The 13403-nt window shown below is 41.6% G+C and overlaps 1 protein-coding gene across 2 annotated transcripts in view; it reads right to left on the bottom strand.

Moving 5' to 3' along the window:
* The window catches only part of LOC121287164 (tyrosine-protein kinase JAK2-like), an 88460-nt gene that overhangs the window by 16813 nt on the left and 58244 nt on the right, over nucleotides 1-13403 (bottom strand). For both annotated transcript variants that reach the window (XM_041204763.1, XM_041204762.1), the window contains exons 11-15: nucleotides 11817-11941; nucleotides 6682-6813; nucleotides 5935-6022; nucleotides 3448-3581; nucleotides 71-209 (exon numbers count right to left, since the gene is read on the bottom strand). In XM_041204763.1, the coding sequence (XP_041060697.1) occupies nucleotides 71-209; nucleotides 3448-3581; nucleotides 5935-6022; nucleotides 6682-6813; nucleotides 11817-11941 (618 nt within the window). The remainder of the gene's footprint in view (nucleotides 1-70; nucleotides 210-3447; nucleotides 3582-5934; nucleotides 6023-6681; nucleotides 6814-11816; nucleotides 11942-13403) is intronic.

Here is a 13403-nt window from a genome sequence, read left to right as displayed (position 1 = left end):
TTCCCCACCAAAATAAAAAAAATAACCTATTCACTGATCTGATTCATGCCAATCTCCCTCCTCCTCTTACCTTCGATTGGCAGGATTGTGATGCTGACCCCTGGGTCGCTCAGCTTGATAAATGGAGGAATCCCAGTCATTGCATCTCCTTCGCGTGTCAGCAGGACGTTCTTGGCACAGATGTTGCCGTGGACAATGTGCTTGTCCTCCTGTAAAGGAGAGAGCCACGCATTAAAAGAAGCGTCAGCATTGAGTAGGAGCTGAACTTAGTTGGGTTGGCGAAGGATAATCTTGACAATCTGATGATTCTTCAGAGAGGGAGATTTCGGAGGGTTATATAAACAAGGCAGAAGGAAGAACCTGCATTGGTATTTTCAATTAGTAGAACCATTGAAAAATTAAGGCACAGAAAGGGGCCATTCAGCCCATCGTGGCTGCACTGGCTGAAAAATAAAACTATCCGACCATTCTAATCCCACCTTCCAGCATCTGGTCTGTAACCTTGCAGGTTACAGCGTTTATGTGTAGATCCAGGTACCTCTTTAAATGACTTGAGGGTTTCTGTCTCCATTACCAAACCAGGCAGCGAATTCCAGATGCCCACCATCTATGGGTGAAGTTTTTCTTCATGTCGCCTTTAATCTTCCCACCAATCACATTAAATCTATGCCACCTGGAAATTGACTTCTCCACTAGGGGAAACAGCTCTTTCCTATTTACCCTATCTAGATCCTTCATAATTAAATTAAGTCTCAATTAAGTCACCCCTCAGCCTCCTCTGTTCTAAGGAAAACAACCCCAGCCTATCCAATCTTTCCTCGTAACTCTTTCGAGTACAAACCCGTTTCCATCTGTTTCAGGTGAAATTACATTGTTTCATAGTTTGCCATTGTGAGATTTGAACTCTTGATTGTATTGTAACTCTTTCGAGTACAAACCCGTTTCCATCTGTTTCAGATGAAGTTACATTGTTTCATAGTTTGCCATTGTGAGATTTGAACTCTTGATACTCTTTTGAGTAAACCTGTTTCCATCTGTTTCAGATGAAGTTACATTGTTTCATAGTTTGCCATTGTGAGATTTGAACTCTTGATCTTGGGGTTACAAACCCAGTACCATAACCACTTGGCTATTTAAGCCAAGCATAAACATGTTTCCATCTGTTCCTATTCAGATGAAGTTACATTGTTTCATAGTTTGCCATTGTGAGATTTGAACTCTTGATCTTGGGGTTACAAACCCAGTACCATAACCACTTGGCTATTTAAGCCAAGCCTAATCTTTCCTCGTAGTTGCAATTTTCAAGCCCTGGCAACATTGTTGTAAATCTCCTCTGTACTCTCTCCAGAGCAATTAGGTCCTTCCTAGAAATGTGGTGACCAGAACTGTACACAAAGTTCCAGCTGTGGCCTAACCAGCATTTTATGCAGTTCCAGCATTACATCCCTGCTTTTGTAATCAATACCTCGTCCAATAAAGGAAAGCATTCCATATGCTTTCTTCACCATCTCCTGCCAACTTCAGGGATGTGTGGACATGCACTCCAAGGCCTCTCACTTCCTCTACCCCTCTCAATATCCTCCTGTTTATAATGTATTCCCTTGCTTTGTTTGCCCTCCCCATTGCATTACCTCACACTTCTCTGGACTGAATCCCATTTGCCACTTTTTCCACCCACTCAACCAAACCATTGATATAATTCTGGAGCCAACAGTTATCCTCTTCACAATCAACTACACGGCCAATTTTTGTGTCATCTGCAAATTTCCCAATCATGCCTCCCACATTTAGGTCCAAATCATTATTATGTACAACAAACAGCAAGGGCCCCAACACTGAGCCCTGTGGAACACTAGTGGAAACTGTTTTCCATTCACAAAAACATCTGTTGATCATGACCCTTTGTTTCTTGTCACCGGAGCCAATTTTAGATCCAGCTTGCCACCTTCCCCCATATCCCATGGGCTTTTACTTTTCTGACCAGTCTGCCATGTGGGACCTTGTTAAATGCCTTACTAAAATCAATGTAGACAACATCCACTGAACTACCCTCATCAATCCTCGTTACTTTCTCAAAAAAATTGATTAAATTAGTAAGACATGACCTTAGTCCAGGACTACAGGATGAATGAGAGCACAGGTGAAGGGAAAATACAGGACAGATGCCCAGTATTTCTTCACTCAGAGTGGTGATTCATGGTAGGGAAAGATTCTTAAGGAAGGGAGGCTCAGCCCTGGACTGCTTGATCAAGTAGCTGGATGCTTGAATGTGGAAACAGTAGGGTTTGGTATTCCGGAGGAGGACATCAAATGGATCCAAGCATCTACTTTATCCAAACCGCCCTTCTGATATCAGTGACCTGCTTGGTAATAATCAACCTAAGTGGATAAATTTAGTAACATAGAATCATTGAATAGTACAGCAGAAGGGACAACCATTTGGCACAGCCTGGGCTGGATCTTAAGGGCAATCCAATTAATCCTACTCCCCCTCTCCATCCCCGCATATCCCAGCAATTTTTTCTCGTTAAAGTATTTATCCAATTCCATTTTGAAGGCTACAATTGAATCTGTATCACCGTTCTGTCAGTGCATTCCAAATCTAATCACTCATTCCACATGTTATCTTGTGTTCTTTTGCCAATGACCTTGAATCTTCTCTCTCTGGTTAACATCCACTTGGGCCAACCAAACAGTTTCTCTTTATTTATTCTCCATAAATCCTTTGTGGTTTTAAACATCTCCATTGAGTCTCCTCAGAGCTTTCTCTGCTTAAGTCCAAAATAACGTCAATGCTATCAAAGTCATCAGTGACCAGGTGACATGCATTCTTTTATTTATTCTTTATCATTTGGTGTAATTTTGCATTTAAGTTGCTTTTGAGATACACCTGCCTGGGAAGATTGAAGAGCAGTTGCCCCCAGAAGTCTCCAATATAATTCTAGACTCAATGTGTAGAGGGCACATGAGGCTAGCAGCTGTCGATTATTCGGGGCTGTATCTTTTCCTTCTCTTCCTCAGGAGCATTTTTCTCACCTCAAAACTGCATCTTTCCAACTTCTTCCATCTCCCTATCCCAACTCATTCTTTCCTAGCACACAGGAAGGCCGTGTCATTCCTTCCTCCTCCAATCAAAAACTTCCTGTCAACTTATTGCTTCTCCATAAAGAAAGAACTTTCATTTGTATAGCGCCTTTCACAGCATCCCATACTGAATTACTTATCCAGCCGCAAATGGCTTTGTTGCTCATCTCTTTTGCTCAGGGCTCGTGCAAACCATTGTGGCCAACAGTGGAATTGGACCCAATGTTAGGGATATAAGAATGGTGCATTAAACCTAAGCCTAATGGGCAACAAGATAGCTCACAGTAGTTTGGAAGCAGAACTGCGAGCAGTGGATCCCGCAATGTGTTATATGACTGCTTCTGTACAACCTGCAACACGTACCAGGAAATTCATGGCATAGGCAAGCTGCTTGGCAACTTCCAGCTTCCAGCTGATGTTGACACAGTTTTTGTTTCTATTCTTTTTTAAGTACATGTCCAGGGCTCCGTACTTCACGTACTCCTGCACCATGATGTCTGTAAAGCAAAAGGGAGCAAATTTAAGGGACATAAGTCACCTGGAGAACGCCTGAAGGATGTTTAATATTTGAAGGAAGTGTAAAATGGGTGTTTTTAAGGTTTTTATAACTGAACGTGTTCTCTTTCCACCAATATCACCCATTGTCATTTAAGAACATAGGAACAGGAGGAGATCATTTAACCCCTTGTGCCTGTTCCACCATTCAATGAGATCTTGGCTGATCTGTGATCGAACTCCATGTACCCATCTTTATCCCATATCCCTTAATACTTTTGGTTAACAAAAATCTATCAATCTCAGATTTAACTTTTAAAAACTCATCTAGCATCAATTGTCGTTTGCAGAAGAGAGTTCCAAACTTCTACACCTGTTGTGTGAAGAAGTGTTTCCTGATTTCACTCCTGAGGGTCTGGCTTTAATATTTTGACTATGTCCCCTAGTCACAGACTCCTTGTTGTGTATTTTATGTGCCTCATAGCCACGCAGAGATGATACACAAGTTTCTGTGTGTGTAACAGGGATTTTATTCAATGCTTTAAAATGTCTACTCCATGCTTCTAGCAACCAGCTTCCAGCTTCTTCCTCAGCTTTGTTTACTTTTCTGAGTCACCACACCCAGGCTTAACTAATCACACACAATGAGCAGACAACAATCAACGGACAACATAATCAAACGCCGAACAATTGAACACTACACTCCTCAACCAGTGGAAATATTTTTTCTCTATCTACCCCTTCTGTTCCCCTTAATATCTTGAAAATGTCAATCAAATTGCCCCTAAGCCTTCTAAATTCAAGGGAATACAGCCCTAGTTTCTGCCATCTCTCCTTGTAATTTAATTCTTGAAGCCCAGGTGTCATTCTGGTAAATCTACACCGCATTACCTCCAAGACTAATATTTCCTTCTTAAGGTGTGATTCTCAGAACTGCTCACAGTTCACCAGATGTGGTCTAACCAGAGCATTGTATAGCTGAATCATAATGTCAACCCCTTGTATTTTAGTTCTCTAAATAAAGCCAGCATCCCATGAGTCCTTACAATAGCCACACTGCTAGATTGCATTTATATGGTACCTTTAATGTTGCTAAATGCCCCAAGGCATTTCACAGGAGTGTTATCAGGCTAAATTTGACACTGAGCCACATATTGAATTATTAAGGCAGGTGACAAAAGGGATCACAGAAGAAGGTTTTAATGAACGTGTTTAAAGGAGAGAGAGGAGCGGTTTAGGGAGGGGATTAAAAAATATATATTTATTCATTCACAGGATGAGCATCATTGGCAAGGCCAGCATTTATTGCCCAAGTCTAAGCTTTGAGTGCATTAATGTGAGGGATGACAATGTTAGGGAAGGTGAGATAGTGGCGTAGTGGTGATATCACTGCACTAGTATTTCCAGGCCCCAGGCTAACGCTCTGGGGACACGGGTTCATATTCCACAACAGCAGCAATTAATTAATAAATCTGGAATTGAAAACTAGACTCAGTAATGGTGACCTTGAAACTATCATCAATTGCTCTAAAAACCCAGTTGGTTCACTTTGTCCTTTAGGGAAGGAAATCTGCCATCCTTACCTGGTCTGGCCTACATGTGACTCCAGACTCACAGCAATGTGGTTGACTCTTAACTGCCCTCTGCAATGGCAATTAGGGATGGCCAACAAATACTGGCCTTGCCAGTGACACCCACATACCATGAATGAATAAAAATAAGTCCTTTAACGTTGTTAATTAAATTTGTGAGCTATGAGTTGGACAGTACAATAAATGAAGGGAAGGCAGATTTGTGACTAAATATACCTGTCCTCTGGATGTGACAGCTGGTAAAGTAATGATACCAGTGTGCACGTGCCAATCTAACACCTGATTCCACTTTTTTCCCTTATTCTCATTAAGAGTTGCAGTTGCGACTTGCAGGTTTTACAGTTGAAAATTCCCCGCTCTTTTGGCTTCAATCGTGCAGCTTAAAACCAATAAAGGTTGACTTTAATAGAACAGTTTGATCGATTATACAATCCGAGATGAACGAGGATGAAAATGGCAGAGCAAGAAAGGAAAGTAAGATGACAAACTCTGCCAGAAATAGCCGGGGTTGTTTAATGCCACAGCCGGCACCTCTGATTGACAACCTTGATGATGGCAAACGATTAACGCAGGATAACCTACATGAATGTTGAAATGGGCTTGTGGGAATGAATGGACTCCTCCTGTTCCCGTGTCATAGCACAGTGTGTTACAATGAGGACTTCTTACTCATTCACGTTTTAAAATAATTGAAAATGTTGGCTGCTGGAAAAAGATGCAAGAGGGAAATTCAGTCAGGCACCATGAAAATCGCAGGACTTACTTTCTTCGCTAACTGCGCAGATTCCATAAACCAGGATGAGATGCTTATGGGAAATTTGACTCATTACACTCGCTGCCTCAAAGAATGACTGTAAGTGTAAAAAGAGTTCAGGTTTAAACAATGGATATAGCACAATACTGTAGTTATAGTAACAGAGATAAAACCCTTGGATCTCCTGCAGCCTCTTCCAAATGTTGCGTTTCTGGCCTTCCATGCAACTATCCTGAACCCCCCACCAAACCCAAACCTTGTAATTCCCTAAACATCTGTGGCTTTCCACCTTTTTCTGCTCCTTTACTTCTCAAAACCCATCTTGGGCCAAGCTTTCGGCCATCAATCTTCCCCCTTCAATATCTCTTTCCTTCCCATCTCATCGTGAAGTGCCCTTGATTCAATGATCATAGGAAGCGATCTTGGAGGAAGAAGAAAACCATTCAGCCTCTTAGCCATCCCACCATTCAATAAAATCATGTCTGATCTATATTTTAACTCTATTGATTCAATTGGCCTTAATACCCTTGCAAAAGTGTATTCAGTTTTCATTCAGCCCACAGTTTCAAAATGTTTTTCGGGGAGCAAGTTCCAGATATTCACTAATCCTGACATCACCCTCTGAATAGCTGAGCTCTAATTTTAAAGATGTATCCCCCTTATTCTGGACAGCTCAATGAGTTCACCCATAATCTTCTAAATTCCACTAGCTGATGAATGATCCTGTAGATCAGAATGGAATGACGATGGGGTTACCTCAGAATAGTTCCTGTGCGTGTGATCCAGGACTTTCAGTAAAACATCCATCTGATAAAAATCACAATCCGCATTTCCCTTTCTTGTACCTTTGAAGATCTTCATAAAGGAGCCTTGACCTAGACTTTCACCCTGTTGTGATTGAAACAAAGTCTAGCCATTAGTTCGAAGTGGCTTCCATTCCCACCTTGGGCACTGGCAAGCTGCAGCTCCCTGCGCACCTGGGTACTCCCTTTCATGGAGCCTTCAAGGCAGCGCTATTTAGATGGGTGCATTCCTGCCCCTGATCACAGGTTAGAAACATACACATTCAAAAGCATCTTCCAAACCCTGCGACCTCTACCACCTAGAAAGACAAGGGCAGCAGATGCCTGCAAGTTCCCCTCCAAGTCACTCACCATCCTGACTTGGAAATTATATCTCCGTTCCTTCACTGTCGCTGAGTCAAAATCGTGGAACTCCCTCCCTAATAGCACTGAGTGTATCTACACCACATGGACTGCAGCGGTTCAAGAGGGCAGCTCACCACCACCTTAAGGACAATTAGGGATGAGTAATAAATGCTGGCCCAGCCAGTGACGCCAACACCCCATGAACGAATAAAAGAAAACATTCTCACCCAGGATCAATGCTTCTTTCTACCAATTAATTCAGGTCCAAAGACGCAATTTTCTGTTTTCACTTCCTTTCCAAGTCCATATACATGACCTTTCTCCATTTCCTTAGAAGAAAAATGATGAGCTGTCCCGAGGACTCCCTAAACCAGGTTTCCCTTCCTGGCCCTGGATATTGTATCGATTGTGCTTGACAGTCCAAGTGTATTGAGGTGTACCCCAGTTTTGCTAAGGGCATGTGTGTCCCTATCAGTGATGGATTGGAGCAGTCAAGGATTAGTTGGGGGTGAGGGGGCTGACTAGACACTCCCTCTCTAACAAAGTAGGCAAAAGTAAGCAAACTCCCATAGCATGGGATAGAACAGCCAGGCCCCAGAAAGTGGCCCCATGGAATGAGGTGCGCAGCCAACAATCTGACAGTCTCCAGCGTGGGACAATGTTGGAGGGCACTGCTGCTTAGATCTTTGCCAACAACGGAGGCATGGTACTACTCCTTCAACAAGAACCCTGAAAGAACTGTCATAACCATAACAATACAGGCCATCGAGGTGGAAATGTAGGTTTATTGCATTGCTGCAAAAGATTTTTTTGAGAATTGACTTTGTGGACTGAAATATCAACCTCCTACATAATGTATTTACAAGTTCCAGGAGATGCTTCACAGCAACAGCCGATAGATAGTGTCTCATAATGAATATTAAAACCAACAACCTTGCTTCAGCCTCCTTGGGGCATGACGTCAGTGGAACTGCTGGGATCACTGCCCGCAGAATTCCTGGTCTTTCTTGTCTGCTCATCAGCCATGAGCAAAACCTAGTATACATAATCAAATAAATGGTACCTAATACAAGCATTTTAAATATGGTTTGTTCCAAAAAAATATTAGTATTAGTGATGACAATCCAAGCAGGCATCTGGTGTCATATTGCTTATGTTCCACAGATAGAGATTGTGTTATCAATAAGTTTAATTTAATCTCTAGGAACAGATTTCATGTCACTCTATGGCTCTAATTATTTATGTGAGATAATCCAAAGAGGTTCTATGTGAATGCAAAAGTCCTGTTCTTCTCAGAGTTAGGATGATGGAGCAGAAGAAAAGAGAAAATTTTCATTACTATAGCACCTTTCACATCCTCCAGATGTCCTAAAGTGCTTCAGAGCCAATAAAGTGCTTTTGAAGCATAGTCACTGTTGTGATGTAGGAAACATGGCAGCTAATTTGCGCACAGGGAAACCCTATATATAATGAGATGATAATGACAGGATAATTTGTTTTTACTGTGGTTAGTTGTGGGATAATTATCGACAGGAAAATGGACAGAATTCCCCTGCTCTTCTTCAAAATAGTGGGTGTGAGATCATTTATGCCTCGCTGAGGGAGCAGACAGTGCCTCAGTTTAATAAGTCATCAGGATGAAAGCACCTCTGGAACTGTTGTGCTCCCTTGGTACTGCACTGGGAATGTCCGCAAGCACCTCATTCATATTTATGGTATTTAAATGAGGGGAGCATGCATCATGCGCCCTTGCCTTCAGCTCCTGATGGGCGCTGCCTGGGTACACATTGGCATTCTGAGCAACCTGACAAACCAGCTGCATCAGGACCTGGATGACTGATAACACACTGACTCTAGGATTCATAGTATCTGGATCTCTTAACAGGCTGCCTCATTACACCTGTAACAGGTGCACTGCCTGCATTCTTCGCACTGTAACTGAAGAATGAGACAGGCAGACTGAATGTTGCAATAGACTATGCAATGAAACCAGCTGACTGAGTGACATTGTTGCATAGTTTTGCCATTGTGAGATCTGAACTCTTGATCTTGGGGTTACAAACCCAGTACCATTACCACTTGGCTATTCAGGCCAAGCGGGTTCTGACTGAGTGACAATGCAGAAACGTGTTGATATTTATAACGAGGACACTTGATACACAATGAGCAACGAGACCTATAACAACAAGGAGAATCTGCATTTATATAGCTCCTTAAATATACTTTAAAAAAAGTCCCAATGCACTTTACAGGAATGTAATCAGTCAAAAAATTGACATAAGCAGGTGAATGATAAAGATAGGTTTTAAGGAGCTTTGGGAATGAGGTAAAAATGTTTAGAGAGCAAGATCCAGAATTTAGGGTGTGGGTGGCTGGAGCTTATCTTGAAGCAAGAAGACAATGAACTATTTGTTGTATGTGCTTCCTCATTACATTCTCAATATGGTGAAACTAAACTCCATCATAGCATCATCCACAAGACTTGGAACTGTGTTTTAAAGTGATGCTTAACAGGAAAATATGTTCCTGTTTCATGTTACTTGTTTTATACTGGCACTGAAGTCATTTGTTCTCTGATATGCAGGCTTTATAACCCAATCTCTCCCTTGTCTGTAGAATGTTACTGTACAATTGGAGGTCATTTGGACCATCTTATCTGCACCAACTCTTTGCCAGAGCAACATTAATCTAATCCCACAGCCTTTGTCCTCCCCAAGTCCAGAACATTCCTCTGCATCAAATACCTAGCCAACTTTTCCCTAAAAGATGATTGCATGATTCTGCCTCAACCACGCTCCTTGAAAAGGAATTTCTTCACTCAAAGGGTGGAAAAGCTTTGGAATTCTCTATCCCAGAGGGCTGTGGAGGCTCAGATGTTGAGAATGCTCAAGACAGAGATTGAGATTTCTAGATCTTAAAGATATCAAGGGATATCGGGATAGTGTGGGAAAATGGCATTGAGGTAGATCAGCCATGGTCTAGTTGAATGGTGGAGCAGGCTTGAGGCAGCGCATGGCCTACTCCTGCTCCTATTTTCTACGTCCCTATTTCCCAAGTGACAAAGAAACCCATGAACCAACAACATCGCTCCAATAAAAAACATTTCTCCTAATTCCTCCCCTCAGTTTAGTGACAGTTTTAAATCGATGACCACTCATTATTGGTTCTCCAAGCAGAGAAAATAGCCTATCCCTAATTACTCCATCAAAACTCTTCAATATATACTCATATTTTTCTATTTTATCAATGCTTTTATAGTCCCTGTTCCTCTGGATGTTACTCCCTGCTAACTTTAAATTCCATACAAACTCCTTTCCACTGGGTCAAAATCAAGACTTGTCACACTGTTCAAATTAATTCTTACACACATTGGCAAAGGTGTGCAACTCCTTGGCTCAGTGGGTAGCCCTCTTGTTGCTGAGTCAGGAAGCTGTGGGTTACTTGAGCAAAGAATTTAGGTGGATGCTCCCACTGAGGGAGTGCAGCCTTTTGGATGTGATGTGCTCTCTCAGCTGGACATGGCACTGTTTGAAGAAGAGCAGGTGAGTTATCCCAGATGTCATGGGACAATATTTGTCCCTCAATCAATAAAACAGATCATAGAACAATTATAGCACACAAGGCCACTTGGCCCGTTGCAACCATGCAGGCTCTCTGCACAAGCAACTCTGCCAGTCCCACTCCCTCGCTTTTTCCTCATAGCCCCACAAATTTTTCTCTTAACATACTTATCCAGCTCCCTTTTGCAGGCCATGATTAAATTTGCCTCCAGCACACTCTCAGGCAGTGCATTACAGATCCTAACCACTCGCTGCATAACAAAACAAATGTTCTTGTTGACCTTGCTTCTGTTTGTTATTCAGTTTGAATTTCCTGGTGTTCTCACGTTGCTGCTATAGGAAATTAGCTCCTATGTTTCCTCCAACACAACAGTGACTACACTTCAAAGGGTATTTAATTGGCTGTAACGTACTTTATAAATGCAAGTCATTCTATTATTGTTACTTCTTAATAATTGAGTTTGGCTCACCTAACCTGTATTTCTTGGAAACTGGGGTTGTGCAATCAATCAGGTACAAGACTTTCACTCCTGGGTTCAAATCCAGAACCACTTGATAAGATGAAAGACTTCTTTGCTTGTTGGCTGTACAAATTCTACAATGCAATGATTTTAAACAATCTCCATCGAGTTCCGAGATCCAAGAAGCTATGGCACAAACTGGTTCCTAATTTGCCATTAATTTACAATCCCATGAAGAAGTCGGCAAATAAGGGATGAAGTAAGGGATCTTGAAGTATATTGTTCTGGCAGAGTAGAGGGAGCTTTCACTCTACCATTTACTGCCCTCTACCTAACCTGGGAGGGCCTGATTGCTGATGCTGGCTGCTGGAAATTGGAAAGCCCCTTCTCCTGCTTAAACATTCACCACCTTGACAGGCACCGAGATTTAAAAGGAAAACATTTCCAAGCTTGACATCACCTCATCCTTTCACTCTGAGTTGCATGTGCACGTGTGTTAAATTACAATACCAGGTTGGCTACTTTCGTTGCCAAGTTAATGACTTGCACTCTTTTAATCTAAGTCAATTTCAAACACTCCCTTGTATCAAAGATCATTGATATGAAACATTAATTCTGCTTTACTCTCTCCACAGATGCTGCCTGAAAGACTTCCAGCATTTGCTGTTTTTATTTCAGATTCCCAGCATCCGCAGTATTTTGCTCCACTTTCATTGACTCACCCAAGTCAGCTCTTCCTTCTTCACTTTGTGGAACATCATCTGATTGACATTCCTTCGCTGCATGGTCGGAGATGTGAGGAGGTCAGAAGAGCAGTTACTGCGTATGATAATCAAGTTGGATTTTTCTGGAAGGGGAGAGAAAGGGAAGACATTGATTGGGACTGGAGCAATGAGGGAATAGCCATCAGGGAAGATAATCTGCTTGACCGGTTTGGCTGTTATAGAAGCTGCTTGATTTTCATTCAGATCCCCTCTGTCAGTTTGTCATGGAGACATTGATTAAAACCCATTTTATTCTTGCTTGGACCTGATTTTCTCACTCATTGCAGAAACCAAAGAACCTCATCTTAACATAACACCATCCTGAAATTCTAAATGGAACACCAATGGAAAGATCTCATGTACTGTTTTATTGCCTGTAGAACTACCATCCAGACAGTTTTGCTACTGTTAGAGAAATGAATAGAAACTTCATGAAAAGTAGTTGAAATTACTAGTTCAGTATTGTGACCATGACCATAATAGTGAGGACTTAGGCTGGGATGTCAGGTATATGGTATATAATGGTTTCGATGGTGATGTTTCAACTATTAAAATCATTGGTTAGGCCACAGTTTGGACACTGTAATTAGTTTTAGGTGCCTCCCTTTAGGAAGGACATGATGGAGAGGGTACAAGATGGTTCGATGGAGCTAAGTGGCCAGCTGTTGCTCAGCAGTAGTATTGTCACCCATGTCATTAAGGCTTGAGTTCAAATTCTAAGAGAGACACAATCTAGGCTGATACTCTAGTGCACTGTCGGACACGCCATCTTTCAGCTGATGTTAAACCGACATTCTGGCTGTCCACTCGGCCAACAAAGTTCTGATGAAGCGTAGTCACTTTCATAATGTAGGCAACTTGGCAGCCTATTTGCGCACAGCAAGATCCCAAATTGCAAGGAGACGAACATATGGCACTACTTCAAAAAGAGGGGAACTCTCCCACTGTTCTGCCAATTGTCATCCTTCATCAAAATCACAAGAATAGATGATCATATTGCTGTTTGTGGGATCTTGCTGTATGAAAATTGGCTGCCATGTTTTCTACTTTACAACACTGACTACACTTCAAAATTGCTTCACTGGCGGTAAAGCACTTTGGAATGTCCTGAGGTTGTGAAAGGGACTAATAAATATATATATATGCAAGTACTATATAAATGCAAGTATATAAATAATAAATATATAAATGTAAGTATATAAATAATGACCATATAAGTACAAGTACTTTCTTTCACTGAGACAGTATTAGAAATGAAAGGCTTTAGTTGTGAGTTACTAGAAAAACTGAGTCTTATTTTATTAGTTGAAAAAAGGTTAGCTGGAGATCTGTTAGTGTTTCAAAACCATAAGGAGCTTAGATAAGGCAAACTGGGAAACCTGTTGCCACTGATCGATGAGTTAGCAAGCAGAGGGAATAAATTTAAGATCACGAAAACTACAAGAAATGTGTGAGAAAGGTGTGCTTTATGACCAAGGGTTGTTTGTATGTAAAGTGTTATCGCAGAGTTACTGGCAATCAGCAGAATACATTAAATAGAAGTAG

Source organism: Carcharodon carcharias, chromosome 14, assembly GCF_017639515.1.
Source record: "Carcharodon carcharias isolate sCarCar2 chromosome 14, sCarCar2.pri, whole genome shotgun sequence".
Lineage (NCBI taxonomy): Eukaryota > Metazoa > Chordata > Chondrichthyes > Lamniformes > Lamnidae > Carcharodon > Carcharodon carcharias.
The sequence above is the reverse complement of the archived record's forward strand: the minus strand, read 5'-3'. Positions and strand labels throughout refer to the sequence as shown.